The sequence below is a fragment of the Notolepis coatsorum genome, assembly GCF_963971535.1.
Source record: "Notolepis coatsorum genome assembly, chromosome: 7".
In the NCBI taxonomy this organism is placed as follows: domain Eukaryota; kingdom Metazoa; phylum Chordata; class Actinopteri; order Aulopiformes; family Paralepididae; genus Notolepis; species Notolepis coatsorum.
The window spans coordinates 112,625,269-112,644,617 of NC_140171.1; the positions used below are offsets into that span (position 1 = coordinate 112,625,269).

Genomic DNA, 19,349 nt, shown 5'->3' on the forward strand with positions numbered 1-19,349 from the left:
ATCGGTGGCCGATCGATCGGGGCATCCCTACTAATATGTCTATAATACTATGCATTCAGAGTGTAACACTCAAGCTCGACACTAATTGACAAATAATGCCACTGACCCTTAGCTGCCAGAGATGCACATGTGTTGCACTCGCCCAGTAAAACGCCTCGCTGTCGGGTGAAAAGAAGCGGCTGGCGACTCCACATGTATCAGAGGAGGTATGTGGTAGTCTACACCCTCCCCAGACCGACAGTATGGCAGCATGTGGTAGTCTACACCCTCCCCAGACCGACAGTATGGCAGCATGTGGTAGTCTACACCCTCCCCAGACCAACAGTAGGGCAGCATGTGGTAGTCTACACCCTCCCCAGACCGACAGTAGGGCAGCATGTGGTAGTCTACACCCTCCCCAGACCAACAGTAGGGCAGCATGTGGTAGTCTACACCCTCCCCAGACCAACAGTAGGGCAGCATGTGGTAGTCTACACCCTCCCCAGACCAACAGTAGGGCAGCATGTGGTAGTCTACACCCTCCCCACACCAACAGTAGGGCAGCATGTGATGGTCTACACTCTACACCCTCCCCAGACCGACAGTAGGGCAGCATGTGGTAGTCTACACCCTCCCCAAACCGACAGCAGGGTAGCATGTGGTAGTCTACACCCTCCCCAGACCGACAGTAGGGCAGCATGTGGTAGTCTACACCCTCCCCAGACCAACAGTAGGGCAGCATGTGGTAGTCTACACCCTCCCCAAACCGACAGCAGGGTAGCATGTGGTAGTCTACACCCTCCCCAGACCGACAGTAGGGCAGCATGTGGTAGTCTACACCCTCCCCAAACTGACAGCAGGGTAGCATGTGGTAGTCTACACCCTCCCCAGACCGACAGTAGGGCAGCATGTGGTAGTCTACACCCTCCCCAGACTGACAGTAGGGCAGTGTGTGGTAGTCTACACCCTCCCCAGACCGACAGTAGGGCAGCATGTGGTAGTCTACACCCTCCCCAGACCAACAGTAGGGCAGCATGTGGTGGTCTACACCCTCCCCAGACCGACAGTAGGGCAGCATGTGGTAGTCTACACCCTCCCCAGACCGACAGTAAGGCAGCATGTGGTAGTCTACACCCTCCCCAGACCGACAGTAGGGCAGCATGTGGTAGTCTACACCCTCCCCAGACCGACAGTAGGGCAGCATGTGGTAGTCTACACCCTCCCCAGACCGACAGTAGGGCAGCATGTGGTAGTCTACACCCTCCCCAGACCGACAGTAGGGCAGCATGTGGTAGTCTACACCCTCCCCAGACCGACAGTAGGGCAGCGCAACGACCCAACCGCTTGTTTGTTGTCTTTCCGTCCTTTGAGTTCTTTCCGGAGGTATTGGGTCCTGAGAACTTGATCACGCCCTTATATCTCTGGCCCACAAACTGAAGAAAGGTGAGGTCCTCTGCCCATCGTCGTGCGGCTGCACTACTGTGCCAAAATGGAGCGAATTCTGGGGCCTCTCCAAGGTCGGCAAACCTCAAGCTGCCTTCAATCCAGTGAAAGCTAAGCTGTGCGTGGCAAGAGCAAGTACAGTCTATTCTTCCCTGCTGTCCTCTCTGTGAACTGCAATGGTGTCAGGCACAAATTCAACACTCCGGAATCAGCTGCTGAGTTTTACCACACAAAAGATTGCCCCTACGACCATAGTTTGATAGTCGTTGGGCTCGATGCCCATTGGCGTGTTGTCGCTTCTTCCTGCTGGACTTGAATACTCTTTTAACCCTTTCACTACCACACTACAGAATGTTAACCCTTTCACTACCACACTACAGACGGTTGGTAGTGAAATGGTTAACCATTTGTTGTGTGGCAGTGAAAGGGTTAGACCTCTCAGCCTTTTAGATGTAGACACACAAATGACTAGCTAAAACACTGGCCACCCGTCTAGAAAAAGCCCGTCCCACAATCGTTTCACAAGATCAAACTGGCTTTATTAAGAATAGACATTTATTTTCAAGCCTTTATAGACTTTTCAATATTATTTACTCTCCTAGTCCAAACCCCCAAAGCCCAGAGGTGCTCATTTCATTAGATGCTGAAAAAGCGTTTGACCGGATCGAGTGGGATTTCCTTTTTTCTGCCATGGAGAGCCCTTTGTCTAGGGGGGTAATATCATATATCTTGAACTACATGTCTGTCTAATCAATTGGATATATCCCTAGATCTTCTGAAAACCGCTTGGGAGGAGGACTTGGGCATTAGTTGAATGAAGGAGCAATGTATAGACAGGAGGGTGTGTGCACTCTGCATCTATAATTATGTACCTACCAGGCATTGTCTTATACAAAGGTCAAGCTTTCTAAAGTGTATTCTAATATTGATCCTTAGTGTGACTGCTGTGGGGTATTTCCTGTCTTGTTGGGGCACATGTTCTGGCTAAATTATAAAATATTTGGAACTCTATATTTAAAGGTACTGTAAGTGGTATTTTTCTGTTAAAATAAGTGTTAAATATCTCTAGATTACAACAGCCATCACTGATATAGAGTGTTTGGCCTGTAACATGGGTCTCCCTGTCCCTTCGCTCTGCAGTAAACATAACATACATTTTTCTGGTATCCCTTCCCACTTTATCCAATCAGGAGAGAGAACCCTAGATGACACACTTAACACCTAATTACTCCTGATGAGCAGGTTGTCCCCTTTGCATGGTCGCCTCCACCATCTGTGGAGTGAATGGGTAAAATGTGAGGAACAAATTGTAAAGTGCTTTGGATAAAAGCGCTATATAAATGCAGCCATTTACAGACACAGGCTCACGCTACGTTGATCAGAGATGTTATGCAGCACCTCAAACTGGAGGTTCCATTGAGAAAGACCTGCCACCCCTTCATAGATTATATAGAAGCTGGGGCCGCTATGCAATACATATCCTCCTAACTATTTGCTACAATAACTAGGTGATACATAATGTAAGATAACGTAAAAACAAGATAGTAAGTCAATAATCACCATGTAAAGGAGCATTGTACCTTTGTTAATATTTATACTGTATATGTATTTTATGTGTGTCGTCGACTCGTCTGTGTATGTAAATTCTGAACTGTTTTATATAATTTGTATACAGCGCTTATTTGTAAGATACCAATTTAAATACCAATTAAGAAAAAGGAAATGTTAATGTAAACTATTCACAAGGGGCCTCTCGTACTCCTCTTCTGTCTGCTCCGCTCCTCTCATCCATCAGTCTCTCAATCTATAAACAGAACCCTGGAGATGCCCCCCCCCCCCCCCCCCCCACCACTTTATACAGATGTCCTCTCCCAACCATCCATCCAGGAGAAGGGGACCCTGTCAAGGGACCGGGTGGTCTCTCTCTCTCTCTCTCTCTCTCTCTCTCTCTCTCTCTCTCTCTCTCTCTCTCTCTCTCTCTCTCTCTCTCTCTCTCACACACACACACACACACACATATGGGCAGATACTCAGGTGCTTTCTTTCTCAAAAACACAAACACACGCACGCGCACACACACACACACACACACACACACACACACACACACACACACACACACACACACACAGTGCTTTCCATGCGGGCCAGCCCGTGTCACATAGTTTGCATACCTCCCATAGCGGCATACTTTGGTAGGGCAGCCTCTTTCTAGTAGATGTCTGTGGATGAATAGATGGATGAGAAGGGTTAGGGGCTGAGAGAGAGAGAGAGAGAGAGAGAGAGAGAGAGAGAGAGAGAGAGAGAGAGAGAGAGAGAGAGAGAGAGAGAGAGAGAGAGAGAGACGAGACACAGGCAGAATGCCAGAGAGACAGCTGTCCACAGTGGTCTAGTTAATCTGGTGGTGAACAGACAGGATCAGGTTTGGGCACCACAGATCCCACGTCAGCTGCCCTGGGGAGGAGGAGGAGGGGTGGGGGTCCGCCTGCCACGGGGATTAACGAAGAGAGATGGACAGAGGGAGGAGGGAGAGAGAGGGGGGGGGGGGGGGTGAGGGAACGGGTCCGTGGGGGATCCAGTCACGCTAGGAGGCCTCGTTGACAGGGGCTGATGAAAGACGTGGATCCTAAATGAGGTTCTGGGGTTGTTATGGAAGAGAGCGGGCGGTGGGGTAGGGCTTTAGGTTTAGTAGGTGATGTCGTGTGATATATGTACACAGGCATGCGTACATACACTCGTACGGTGGGCACATTATAGATCACGGGGGCTTTGGGGGCACCAGAGCAACCCCTGTACACAAACAAAAAAGGCCCTTTGATCGCACCTTAACCTTAACACCACACCACACCCTGATATGCTTCACTTCAAAGAGACGGGCTCTAATATAGTCTGCCGCAGTGCTTATGGAATGACCTCAGACTCCCATCACGTCACGTGACCTTCCGTATTAGTCTCCAGGTAGAGAACAGGGAGCACAGAGAGAGAGAGAGAGAGAGAGAGAGAGAGAGAGAGAGAGAGAGAGAGAGAGAGAGAGAGAGAGAGAGAGAGAGAGAGAGAGAGAGAGAGAGAGAGGGGCAGCGGTTGTCTGCCTGAATGCATTTCTGTTTGCATGGTCCATAATCAAAATGGACATATGGCCGGGTTGCTGGCATCTACCGCTTGCGAGCCTCATTCAGATTGATCAGACGATTTGCACAGGTGATACGATACTGGAGAGAGAGAGAGAGAGAGAGAGAGAGAGAGAGAGAGAGAGAGAGAGAGAGAGAGAGAGAGAGAGAGAGAGAGAGAGAGAGACGCAGGCTGCCGGGACATCAGTCAGGGCCAAGCTGTCAACATGACGTCACCGGTCATCAGTGTTGTAGTCGACTCACTAAATCTTGAGTCCGAGTCGAGTCTCAAGTCCCTGGTGTTCAAGTCCGAGTCACCAAAGAAGAGCCAGAGTCCGAGTCCCCATTACCCTAGTCCGAGTCCAAGTCATCAAGGTTGAGTCCACTCCACTCTGGCAGTCAAAGAGCTGACATACAAATAAAAGAAGGTCTACATGAAACATAAATGACACAGCGGTCACCATTTCAAAGGGAGTTTGAAATGGTGCACCTTCCGAGTCCGAATGCAGTCAATGCTAGAGTCCAAGTCCGAGTCATCAGTGCTCAAGTCCAAGTCGAGTCACATGTCCTGAAAATGTAGTACTACAACACTGCTGGTCAGTGTTGGCGATGAGTGGCGCTGCCACACCGGAAAGACACATTCTTCATACCGACTGTCCAGGAAAATAGACATACCATTTAATGTTCAGTCTCGCCGCCTTACAGCCGCACGAGGGCCTTCGTCAGGGTATCTGTCCCAGTGTCCTGCAATAAGAGGGGTTACAAATGTTTGAGACGCCTTCTGCTGCTCGATTTTGATGCAATTATTGTCAGTGTGTTCTTTCATGACAACAAGCCTCAGGGTATATCGTTAAAGTCATACGCATTTGTGATCAGTTGCGGCACAGCATTTGATGGGAATTGTTGATTATTACAAGCACACTTCTTAGCATGCTAGACATCTAATGTGCTGCATGCTAATTTGTTGAGCATTGCGGTTGTCATTCCCCTTGCCTTCACTGATGGTGAAATTATGTAATTTAAAAACATCAGTGTTGGGGGCGGTCAGGTGGCGTAGCGGAGATTGCGTTCGTCACCAACGCCGGAGATGCTTGGTTCGCATGTTCGAATCCAGCTCCCGGCGTTATCACCAGCTTGGCTGGCCGTTCACACTAATACAATTGGCTGTATTAGAGGGTGGGAAAGCTGGCGGGTGGGTCCTGGGCGTTGTGGACAGCGACCCCTACAGTTCGGTCGGGGCGCCTGCTCAGCGAGGGTAGGATCTCAGAGAGGTAGTGCGGCCTCCCACACGTTACACTCTCCCAGTGAGAATCTGCACGGCCAGGCTGGCTGCCGGCAGGCTGCACATGCGTCGGAGGAAAGCATGTGACAGTCTCCGGCCTCTCGGACCAACAGTAGGGGAAAGTGCGCAACAACCAGGAAGGGTGGGATGGGAGAAAAATCGGAAAAAGAAGGAGGGGAAAAAGATAATAAAAAAATATTATGTCACATCGTCATCACTGTTATGGATTATTGACTATTTTACAATGTACTACTAACTATGTCCCTACGTGATTCAAACTATTCCACTTTTTAAAGGAACATGCCGTGCGCTTGCCATCTTCTCCGGAGTCAGAGAACATTTAATGAGAACATTTAATCTTCGCTCAATCTAATAAACAACAAACATTTTACTCCTCCCTCTCTCCACAGGCTCCACCCCCGTCAGGGAGCCGGGGGCCACGTCGTCCAGCCCTGGCTCGCCCTCCTCCTCCCCGCACACTCCCAGCGCCCTGGGCAGCGGCAGCTCCGATCCCATCCTGAACGGAGGGCTGTGTTCCGCAGCCTACTGCACCTCGGCGGGTGGTAGGTACACACACACTAGCTATAGCGGGGGCTATCGTCACCGAATCTGGTTATCAATCAACCGGCATGGGGGGGGGGGGCTGAGTGGGGCACTGCATGGTGGCAGGCAGATGTCATCCTGTGGTTGCTATAGGAACATCAGCTAGTCCCTCACGGGCCGCCGCTGCTACTGCTGGGAGAGAGACGGAGAACGACACATCTGGCAGTACGTCGTTACAGCTAATTGATGTGGGATGTGTGCTTTACATTTTTTTTTAACCCTATCGATAAATGTGTCATTAGCACACAGTGGTGGAAGATGTACACAGTTCCTTCACTTAAGCAAACGTAGAAATACCCAGATAAATGAGTACAAGTCCTCCATTCACATTCTACTTAAGTAAAAGTAGAGAAGTATTTTCTATTGAATTTAAAAGTAAGTAAAGTAAAATTATGCATTCTACATAATGTTTGTTATGACCTCTAAAAGTTATGTTAAAGTGGTTGGTGGTCCTGTTATGCTGCTCTGATTAAAGGTTATGTTAAAGTGGTACGTGGTCCAGTTATGCTTCTCTGATTACGTCCTCTTGAAATTCACAGGCTTCAAGCATATAATCTTCATACATTTTTGCCATGTTTTCTATGCAAAATATTTTTCTTCAAAGTAACTAGTAACCGATGGGTTCAGATAAATGTAGTGGAGTAAAAAAGTACAATATTTCCTTTGAAACGTAGTGGAGTAAAAGTATAAAGTTCCCTAAAATGAAAATACTGACGTAAAGTACAAGTAGCTCGATATTGTACTTAAGTACAGTACTCGAGTAAAATTACTTAGTTACTTTACACCACTGTTAGCACATCTTCCTTTTTGACCAAATAAATATCCTGCACGAACCGACGCCTGAGGTTAAAAGGTCACTCTTGTCTTGTCACACGGCAGGAACGATGCCCGATTCACCCAGTGGACTCCCCAAGTCTCCCGGCGGCCTCCCCATGTCGCCCACCTTCCCGACGGGCGACCGGGTGTGGCCCGACGAGTGCTCCGTCTGCTACGAGAACACGGTGGACACGGTTATCTACGCCTGCGGCCACATGTGTCTCTGCTACCCCTGCGGCATCAAGCTCAAGAAGATGTCCAACGCTTGCTGCCCCATCTGCAGACGACAGATCAAAGACATTATCAAGACCTACCGCAGCACGTAAGGTGGTGTGGTGTGGGGGTGGGGGGGGGGGGGGGGAACAAGGGCCCCCCCGTTAGCACGCAGATTAAGGCTGCGTCCCATTCCTCCCCTTGGCCCTACGGCTTGGCCCTACGGCTCCGTTTTGCGCGTTCCCGCGAAGTGTAGGGGTGTCCCATTTCACTTTGGATCAAGGGGTAGTGACGTTTCAGCCCTCCAAATGGCCCTACAAATGGAGTCTGCCAAGATGCAGGCTCGATTTCAAGGGGGAGATGGTATTTCCCAGAATGCACTGCAAACCTTTCGCAAATCTAAAGAAAAATAAAATGGCGGAGCGGTACCAGTAATTTAGACAAATGTAGTAAACGTATTGATTTCTTCGTAACGAATCATTAAAAAAATATACAGTCAACTGGAATATGTTACACATATGTTGGATTATGTATGTCATGACAAACCAATAAAAAATCGCAAATTCGTGGTTATCCTATAACCCTAGTTATATGATCTCTCTCGCTTTATTAACAGATTGCAGAATGGGTACAGTACAATACAGTACGGCTCAATACACACAATTGGGATGCAGACCAGAGAAAGACTTTCGCCTTGTTTATATCAGGGTCCCCCATTTTCAATTCATCATAACATTTATGACATACAGATAAACAGTACTGTTACATCCAGATATTTATGACATACAAGATATTATTGTTGTCAAAAATATCGATTTTTCGATACATATCGATTCTGAATATTTAAAACAGTTTCAATACTAATTTCCCGCAATATCGATACTTTCTGCACTATCGATACCAGCTGGCACGCTGTCTTCTCTCATCCTACAGCAAGTTGTTGATGCACACACACGCTGCTCCCAGTGCATTGCCCCTGCCCCTCCTCCCCACAGACCCGTCTAGTGTCAACATCTCTCATTCGCTCTGAAGAGAGCAAGAGTGCAGCTCCTCTTTCAACATCACTTGAAAATGGCCCAGTAAACTATTCACTTTAGTTAAAAGCATGAGGCGTTGTCTAACGTTATGTAGCTGACTAGCTGGCTAGCTACTGATAGCTCATATCAAAGGCTGATACCACCATTGGAGTTCGTTTTTGAAGCTGTTGGCTAGCTAGCTAGCTAACGTTAGCCACCCAGCAACTGTAGCCAGCTAATACGGTCTGTGCTGGCTGCACCTTTTAATTCGCAATGGAGTGGAGCCAACTAACTGTACAAATCGATGTGATTGGCTGAGACTGTATTTTGTACGGTTGGCTGACTGGCTGTTGTGGATTGGGGTAGCCAGCTAGCTGGCTGGAAGTTCGTAGTGTAGTAGCTGGCTAGCTGGCTGTTGTTAAAGGTAGCCAGCTGGCAGTTCGTAGTGCAGTAGCTGGCTGGCTAACGTTGGCCAATATAGCTGTAACTGAACGCCAATGAAGCTAGCCTTATGTGATCTTATGAGTTTCAGTTCATAGGAAAATACTTTGACTATAATGGTCAGAAGTAAATTAACTTAGATGCTGTTATGCTTAACACGCATTCCTGGTGAATTGAAAATGGGGGACCCCGATGTAAACAAGACTAAAGTATTTTTCTGGTCTGCATCCTCTTAGCAGTTGTTTTGTATTGAGCCGTACTGTATCAAGTCAAGTCAAGAGTTTTAATTGTCACGGCATACAGGTATACAATGAAATGCGGGTGGTCTTGCCCGCAACGATGTGCAATACAGTGGTACATATAATAGAATCAAAAGAAGGAAACAACATTGTGTTGTACCCATTCTGCAATCTGTTAATAAAGTTCTCAATCAAAGTACTATTAACATTACTTAATTTCTAAGATTAGATTAGATAATTTAGTTATTTTTAAATGTCTGATCTAAAGAGAAACAAAGGGTTTTAAAAGTGTTATATTTCTCTTCTCTTATAATACCAGAGAGAAGGTGAGGAGAATCGACCAGCAACAAAAGCTAAATAAAATAAATTTAATAAAGAAATTTACATTTTAACATTAAAATCTTTTCCCCGTGGTATCGAAAATGGTATCGAATATCGATACTTTTCAAGGTATCGTATCGTGACACTACAAGATATACAAATTTACAGTACTGTTTAAGAGTTTCTAAAAGAGAGTATATACATTTGAGGGGGAGGAAAACAGATCGCTTCTTGGCCCTGGTTCAACGCATGGTTGACAAAATGCCAGAACAATAGTGTGGGTACTGTATTGGGGGGGGGGGGGGGGGGGGGTAAATTAATTTATTAAAATGTATTTTCTACAATTATAGAAATAGAATAGAAAGTTAATATTTGCAGTGTATTTGTATTCTCTTTACACATGCAAATTACTAGAATTTATATCAAGAGAACCTAGAAGTAAAAGGTTAATATGTACTACCACTACCAGGTAATACACTGCAGTACTCTGTATTAACCTGCAATACCATGTTGTACCCTGTACTACCATGGTCATATTCTGTTGTATCATGTAGTACGCTATACTGCCACGTAGTACCATGCAATACCATGTAGTACTACTGTATATGCTTTATTATAGTCTCACCCATTTCATTTTCTATTTGACTGACATACTGTATGAATATAAAGAACCTGACTAACATTTGATTAAACTTGTGCTACAAAATAACAACACAAAATGTCAAGTGTTTGATACCAAAAACCTTTTTATATACAAGCATAAACACTGAAGACATTCATTATAATTTACATGGTATGCAGAGCAAGCTTCATGGTCCTTCTGATGTAAGCTGCCTGTAAGTAATGTAAACAGTCAGCGCGTGGGTGAGTTGCGTCATTACGCTGTCGGCAACTGAGTGCTAGTGCTGTCCCATTTCGTAATGCAATTCACCCCTTGTGGCTCCGTTCTGAAGGGTGACTCGAGGGGTAGGGCCAAGCCGTAGGGCCAAAGGGAGTGGGACGCAGCCTAAATCAAAGTGTCTGGGGAAAGGGTACACATGTGAGTTTTAGGGAACACAAACTCTCTGGTACTTTGCTTTGGTGTTTTCAGAAGAATTGTCGCCGGTCGGTTGCATCACGCGGCTACGACCTTCGTTGGAGCCATTTCTCACCGCAGGGTCTCTGCAGTTCAGACTCTCTGCGGAGGCCCACTGCTCCAAGAGGCGAAGCAGGGTTGTTGTGAGAACTCACTTCTTACAAGCAGTGCTCCTTCTCTCCTGGGATTATTGTGAACGTTTCTGAGACTTTGAGGGAGAGAGAAAGAAAGTGAACCGATTCATAATTTTATTTTATTTTTATCAGTTCAAGCCACGTTTGAGCCACATAAGACTTTCACCCGTTTGCATCGAGTCGGATGTGAGGTATCTCGGTTGCTCGTCTCAATGCTACAGCTACACTCTGGTTCAGAAATGTGCCGTCACATATGCATCATCTCTGGCCTAACCAGGCAAATAGACACACTCTTCATAGGCAAGGCTTTGTGTACTCATCTCAGTATAGCACAACTTGTGTCTGTGTGTTACTGAGACAACTCACAGTGGAGCGGAGAAGACCTTGTTCTAGCAGTGTAATGAAGTGATGAGTTTCCGTCATAGCAGTTGTTAAAAGATGTGAGGTATATGAAGTAGGATTGTAAGCACCTCTTGTACTCCTTATGCTCTCAAATTAATGTACCCTGTGATGGTAGTTCTATAGCAAACATCACTAATAGCTGTATTTGTTGCGCTAGCTTTGCCGCTTGCTCTGCAGTGTTGTATGTTGCACTGAAATCGCCATTGTCCTCTCAGTGTTGCCCCCATTAGTGACATAGAGGACAAGTTCTTTCATGGGCTGACATTTTTTTTTTTTACATGAACGTAAATGCGTGTGAATTCGTACATCTTGTTCACATCTCGTTGTACAAAGTGGAAGTGGCAGGGCAGTAATTGGATATTCCTCAGGTCCAACTGTGTTTTTCAGAAGATATTAACTATTTTTGCCCATACTGTACCTATATCCAAGCCCAATACACTGTGAGCTTTCATAACGCACCGGCAGGTCCTCATAATAGCTCCCAAATAGCATGGTCAAAGGGACTGTTGCCATGGTTGCAGCAGCACTCACCGCAGATGTGACACGGCCTTCTGCCTTAACTGATGTAAAGGTTCATTTGTTACATGATGCAGATGTATTACGATGCTGTGTTTTTTTGTCCATAATATCACCAAGACCCCTTACCGACTACCAAATAATGTTGTGAGGCACAAACGGTGCCATTGCGCACCATATCCACTCAAGAGGAGGAAAAAAAGAAGAAAAAGAAAAGGCACAACAAAATCAACACAACTTATTTTTGTAACCTAAATACACAACAAGTCAAGGTACATATAACTTCTATGTACAGTAGCCCTAGTGAGTAAAGCACAGGGTTTTCACCAGCACAGAATAATCCTGTATGGGAATCAATTCAGGAGGAAGGGAAATTCATGGGATGTTGTATTTAACATAAAAACACGCACATTTTTGGAGTATTTTACCCGGTCCAGCAACACAATAAGTCTACACATAATCGCCTCTGTGTTTGATTATATCTTTCCCTTTTCCCTTTATACCTATATACAGCAATTAAAACCACAAGCCATAGCTTACTACCAGGATAATAAGTGAAGCTGAGAGGCTGTTTTTGAGGAACGTCATTGTATTTGCACCCCATAAGGTGGATAATCAACACAGGGTTTGAATCAATGCTGCTATGGTATTTTCCCAGCCCTCTGTTCCTTTTTTATTTTTGTGTGCATCTTTTTTGGCAATTTGATGTCATCGATGTTTCGCACACCATCCCTCCCACGTGGTTTGATTACGCTACTGCTTGAAGTGTTAAATCATTATTTGAATGTTAACTTATATATTGGGGGTGGGGGGGGGGCAGGACCTTTTTGTTGGTGTGGTGGAGGGGGGGAAGAAGTGTCCGCTTTTTAAGAGTGTTGATGTTTCGATCGATAATCATGATTGTAATGTTTGTTTGTTTCGTGTCTATCTGAACCACGAGATCGTAAACTCATGAGGTCTGTGTAACGATAAGAGGTTATCTTGTACCTTGCGGCAATAAGAGATATTGCAGTATACAATCACAACCTCTTCGCCTCAGGGTGCAAGATATGAACCACGGTTTCTTTATAATCCCTGAATTGCAGGCATCTTTTGGTAATGTTGTAGTACCCAGTTCAATATTTATAGCTCTTATACAGTAAGAAAGACATTGCTGTATGGTAATAATAATGTCACTTTATAAAGCTCCTGATTGTACTTTTTAAAAATATTTTAGTCCATAGTTACACTCTGGGATTCCACCATGGCGTTGTTCATTTTGTGCCGAAACTCTGACCAAATCCCCTGAAAAATAAATTCATATTTTGATTTGTAAATTTTCTCCCTGGTTTGCATAATGAATTTTAAATGCATGTAATTCCCTTGGTGTAAAACCTTGCATTTGTTCATTAGTTCTTTAAAAAAAAAAAGTATCGACAATGTTTTGGCCTGAATTGATGGACATATCAATCTAAACCATTTATGGCAGAGTAACCACTTGGCGAGGTTGCTTCATCTGGGAATTATATTTAAAACATTTATTTAATGTCTGCCGTGTCATGAGAAAATGCCATGTTAATACAATTTTAAGCAACCCCCCCACCCCCCGAATGTTATCGACCCTGTATTGTACTTTTTATTTGTCCTAGTGTGGACTTAATTCCTCCAAACCTACTTTGCTTGTGTGTTGTTGTTGTTGTTGTTGTTGTTTTTATTAGGGATCTTGTAATCTTCAATTATAAGAGCCTTCTGTGTCTGGTAGACCACATGTCAATACATTTGGAGAATTGCAGTTTAGTTTTCTTTTTTCTTTTCTAGAATGTAGTAAATTTTTACGTTGTGTGTGAGTTGTTCGTTCACTCCAAGTGAACACGGGGACCAATAGTCGATGAGTGACAACACAAACGGGCAACGTTTGAAATACGTTCTGGCTCTCTGGTCGACCACTGTTGGAACTCGGCAGTTGAAGTGATTTGCAAACCTGTATTTTTTATTATTTTAAATGACTATAGTTTCCCAAGTGCTTGTTTGTGAGCTCTGTTCAAGTAGAGGGCGATTGTGGTCAATAAACTTTCCGGACATGTTAAAAAAAAGAAAATGGTCGTGCTTGTTTCCAGTTTTAACCGTTAAAACATCACATGGTTAAGTAATTGAATCTCTATTGAACATTTATCTATTATCAAAAAATAATACATAAACAACAACATGACACTGATTTCTATCGACATATACCATAATGTACTCCATTGGCTCTCAGATTTGTTCATGTCAAGGATCCCCAAATGGACACATAATAGGTCAGGGACCTTGATTTGTTTCTTCTCTCTGAGAAGGTCATTAGGTCTCATTCTCCAACGGACTTACGACAAAAAGGGCTTTCTCTTAGGGCCATTTGAGACAGTCATAATAATGGCAGTCAAATACAATAATGGCAGTAAAGTGGCAGTGATATGATGGATATGGCAGTAAATTAATATGATGTAAACTAAATAAATAAAACTAAATAATGGCAGTAAAGTGGCAGTGAGTTTGTAAAGTGGCAGTGTGTGTGTCTGTGGGGGGCAGAGTAAAGAGGAGTCCAATGGTGGAACAAACTTCCCACCACAGTCAGGACAACTGAAACCCAGACCGTCGACTAAAAACACACCTCTTCAAACAATATCTGAGATTAAATAAATAAAAAGAATGACCTTCTGTCTTTTACTATGATGCACCTTACTACTATACTTACACTACTGCCTATCATGCTAATTATGTAGATGTACTACTATGCACTCGGAGTGTAACACTCAAGTTCGACACTATTTGACAAACAATGCCACTGACCCGTAGCTGCCAGAGATGCACCTTGTTGTTCACAAAACACCAGGACAAAGTCCCTTTGGATAAGTGTCGACTAAATGTAAATGTGATGAAAGTAAACTTATTACAAATGTTGCTGGGGACCCCCCGGAACCCCTCCAAGGACCCCCAGGGGTTCCCCCGGACCCCTCTTTGAGAACCAGTGCTGTACTCCCATGCCAGATTTCACATTCCTCTCCCAATACATCTAATTGATCACTGAGTACAGTAGTAAATCAGTTGCTGTTCAGTGACACCACTCCTCAGAGAAAACAAATGCAACATGTACAACATATGTAACGGTCGTGACCTTATGTGGTTTGAGTAAAACATGGTGGTATGTCACCCCCCCCCCCCCCCCCCCCCCCTCTCTCTCTGTTACATCATATGTTATGAGCCCAACCTCAGCTGCTGAGATGTGTCACATCCACAGAGACGTAGGAACCTGGGGCAACAGGGCGTCTAGTAGCTGCACCCAAACATAGGAACCTGGGGCAACAGGGCGTCTAGTAGCTGCACCCAAACATAGGAACCTGGGGCAACAGGGCGTCTAGTAGCTGCACCCAAACATAGGAACCTGGGGCAACAGGGCGTCTAGTAGCTGCACCCAAACATAGGAACCTGGGGCAACAGGGCGTCTAGTAGCTGCACCCAAACATAGGAACCTGGGGCAACAGGGCGTCTAGTAGCTGCACCCAAACATAGGAACCTGGGGCAACAGGGCGTCTAGTAGCTGCACCCAAACATAGGAACCTGGGGCAACAGGGCGTCTAGTAGCTGCACCCAAACATAGGAACCTGGGGCAACAGGGCATCTAGTAGCTGCACCCAAACATAGGAACCTGGGGCAACAGGGCGTCTAGTAGCTGCACCCAAACATAGGAACCTGGGGCAACAGGGCGTCTAGTAGCTGCACCCAAACATAGGAACCTGGGGCAACAGGGCGTCTAGTAGCTGCACCCAAACATAGGAACCTGGGTTAAAAAAATCGATTTCCCGATTCTGAATCGATCTTCATTTGAATGAGCGATTATCGATTCATAATCCAGAGATCTATATTATTATTAATATTAATATCTCCCATCCCCCAATTTAATCGTTATGCAAATTCCCTTCCTGGTCGTCTCGTGTCCAGATTCTCACACAATGTGTTTGAACCTAAAAACATGGATCAAGTGAAAGCATCACTCAAGTCACCGCGAGGTGCAAAGAAAGGCAGATGTCTGGTTGAGTTTTGGATTTAAAAAACATGACGACAGAGAAGAGCTGGACAAAAGCAAAGCCATATGTAAGCTGTGCAAAGTGGAGGTGAAATATTGTGGAAATACAACAAATCTACAAAACCACTTACTGAGACATCACCTAGTAGACCGTTGTGACATATGCAAAAGCCAATGTTCCAATACAAAGTACATTCATGTAACTACTTGAGTCAATTCTTAATGTAAACATTGATATTTTAAACAATGCAACATGTTAGAGGGTTCCTTGCACCATTTATAGCATTGAATCGAATCGTGATACCCAGCCCTACCCAAACATCCATTGTAACTGACTCATGCAAATCTGATGTCATAAATATATAGATGTAGCAGTACTGTCTATCTGTATGTCATGTATGTCATATATGTTATGATGAATTGAAAATGGGGGACCCTGATGTAAACAAGACGAAAGTCTTTCTCTGGTCTGCATTCCCTTAACAATTGTGTATTGAGCTGTACTGTACTGTAGGCTACCCATTCTGCAATCTGTTAATAAAGTTTTCAATCAAGCAATCAATGACAGCCATGTGCCATTGTCTATCATTGACTGTCTGTAAAATAAGATAAGGTGTGATATTCCTTTACTGATCCCCTTGGGAAAATCCGGGAAGTAGACCGATTCACCATAGCCTCATCTAAAGAGACAGCGAGGGCAACTTTGTTGATAATGCTGGCTATATCTAACTATATGTAATACCTGTCATTGTTCATTTAAGTATCCATAACCCCGTTATGGAGATCATCACGCTTCAGTGTTGAAGTCCATTATTATTTATGCTGCTGAAGATGAGATGTCATGGTTGATGATCCGTGACACCGTGTGAGGAGTGTGTGGATGCCATTGTGATATTTATGTTGGGTTTTTTTCTCTCCATTATATAAAATCCTTCTGAAAGTCACCGATAGTCTGCCGTTATGCCGTCGGTGCCTTCGTTGGGAAGGCTTGAACATAGACTAGCTGAAGACTGCCATCTAGTGGTATTGTATTGTGAAGCCATAACCCTGTGTGTATTCAAATTCATGTTTGTCATAGCCTGCTTATGCTTAGCATATCCAAAGCATGCAACAGTGACTACCTGCCAGTAATGTCACTCTCCTTACCCGGGAATACACTTTATATTGTGTGTCGATGTTATTTTCTTCCATCGCAGTTGCTGCAGAACAACGACTTTAGGATATTCTTCTCGCATTGTTTATGGTTTACATGAACAATGGTCTGTCTGACCTTTCCGAGGTCTGAAGTCACACATTTATTCAGTTTGAACGGGTGTATTGGATTGTGCATAGTACGACGCTATATCGGATCGTGCGCGGATGTATATCTCACGCTCATTTTGGACGGCGGTGATAAATCCTTCGCCGCGCGTTGGGATGGCAGAATGCCGTCCTCCAGATCTGGAGCGGGGGTCCGGCGGGGAACCAGACGGCTCGTTCATCCTCATTCTCTCGGCCTCTTCCTCAGACTTCTCTCTCATAACTCATGCACAGATACGGGCCGCTTTCTTCCGCACTGCTTCAAATCTATACTCACTTCATCTGCTCCGCCGGACAATACGGCGAATGAAGACAAATGCCTCAATCTGTACAATTTACTGTCACATTCACTGTGTGGGAAATATCTCCATGTGTTGTTGTTTTTTGTGACATATGCACGTATGTAACAAATGGATAGGAGCCGGCAAAAACAACAAAGATAATACATTTAATAGTGTTTCTCTTTAGGGCAATGCAAGATACAATGTAAACATGTACAAGATACAAAAAAGAAAAAAAATATTTTTTTCAAAATGAAATGGTAAAAAGGAAAATGCACTGTTTTCAAAAGGAATGCACAGTATACACACACGATTTCAACTGACAGGTCTTAATGGATACTATTTAGTTGGATTTTATCGTTTTATTTCTGTTTTAATACTCTCTTGAGATCTACATGTGAATCCTTCTCACAATAATAACATGGATGACTCATCAGTGACATTCTCAATGGAAATCAGAGGAAACCCCAGTTATCTTCCGTCTCCTCTTGGCATTTGATTTGAAAGCAAGGGCTTTCCAAGAATTAAAAGACAATGATCATAACAAATAGAATAAAATAAAAAAACACATGAGAAAAACTAAATAGCACCTCCTTTGGTCCAACTCAAGGCATGGTAGTTGTTGTTATCATGGAGTTGTCATGCTGGTAGCAGTTTGGGCTATCAGGGGTTTGGTTGGTTTGAGACCTTGTCAATCAACTGTACCAGGCTTCGATGACATCAGGGTGTTGGCACACTACCGTCTGCCCAGCTCTGTTGTGATATAAAAAGATACTCTACAGATGCAAAGCTTTCGAATGTCGTCTTCGGCGCTAAAAGCAGATACCCCTAAATGTCAACACGCGATGCCACCGTGGGATTATTGACGAGTCAAGACGACGGCTCGTTTCATCCACAAAACCGCGCTCCGAAACGGTAAAGAGTCCCACACAGAGACGGGGGCTGCAATTCGGATTAAGGGGTTGGGGGCGTCGGGGACTCGGTGTGACTCGACTCGCCAAATTGCCCATAAATATCGTTTTTGTGGGTATTGTCCAGTTGTTGCTGTATGTTTTTATCTGCCCAAAATTCAAGCAAGCATGAAAGCATTACAGTAATGATGTTGTGTGTGTCAGCAAGTTGATACAGCTAGCCTCTTCCGTGTTTTGGTACAAGCGTGTACACCACGTCGCACCCGAGACCACCTATTCCAGCGGTCCAGGTTTGGAGCGAATCAGCGTCCCCGGGGACGCGTTCTCATCAGGGACGATCACACCCTTTTTTGGTGCGATCGCACTCTGATTCGACCCCGAATGGCTAGTGTGAAAGCCCCCTAATGATCATGCAGCGCGGTGGTAATTAGAAACAGGGAGTCAACCTGAGACGTGAGAGAAAGCGTCAGTAGTACGACAAGGAAACAGACACAAAGACGCAGCGTGTCCTCCTTCCTCGACCCAGCCCCCCACCCCCTGTCAGCGCTGCAAGGCCTGCTGCCTGGCGCGTTAAGCAACCTGTTAGCCCGACACAGTCATCATCATCACCATAACACCTCCTGGCTCTCGTTTTGCCCCCAGCATTAGTTCATTGAGTATAAAAGCCCTGCGTCGTGTGCTTCTCACGTTTCTCCTTTCTCCCTTGTTTCTCCTCTCCTTTCACACACACAAAAAACAGATATAAGTGGTATTTATCTTGTTCAAGTGTTAAATAGCTCTACATTCCAACAGCCATCACTGATAGTGTTATAATTTATGGGTCTCTCAGTCCCTCCACTCTGCAGTATACAGAAAATAAATGTTCTGGTATCTTGCTTCCACTTTATCCAATCAGGTGAGAGAACCCTATATATATATTTTATTTTTTACTTATTTCAAGAAATCTTGCCAAGCCATATTTGCTTACTGCACCGGCAGATCATTTCAAGCACATGATTCTGCCCAAAACGAAATTTTAGTTCTTATTTTTGTCAGACCATTTTTTCAGTGTAGAGTTCTCTCTCTCTCCTAAAGTGAGAACGGGATACCAGAACATTTATTTTCTGTTTACTGCAGAGCGGAGGGACTGGGAGACCCACGTTACAAACACTATATCAGTGACGATTGTCAGAATATAGAGCTATTATTTTAACAAACATAATACCACTTACCACCTTTAATTTAATGCAAAA

At 44.7% G+C, this 19,349-nt stretch overlaps 1 protein-coding gene across 1 annotated transcript in view; it reads left to right on the top strand.

Annotated features, from left to right (window-relative positions):
* The window catches only part of neurl1aa (neuralized E3 ubiquitin protein ligase 1Aa), a gene marked incomplete at its 3' end in the record, with an annotated part of 76,784 nt that extends 69,228 nt beyond the window's left edge, over positions 1 to 7,556 (top strand). Inside the window, exons 5-6 of the mRNA XM_084318076.1 lie at positions 6,222 to 6,374; positions 7,294 to 7,556. Coding sequence (XP_084174202.1) covers positions 6,222 to 6,374; positions 7,294 to 7,556 — 416 coding nt within the window. The remainder of the gene's footprint in view (positions 1 to 6,221; positions 6,375 to 7,293) is intronic.
* Between the last annotated feature and the right edge of the window lie 11,793 nt (positions 7,557 to 19,349).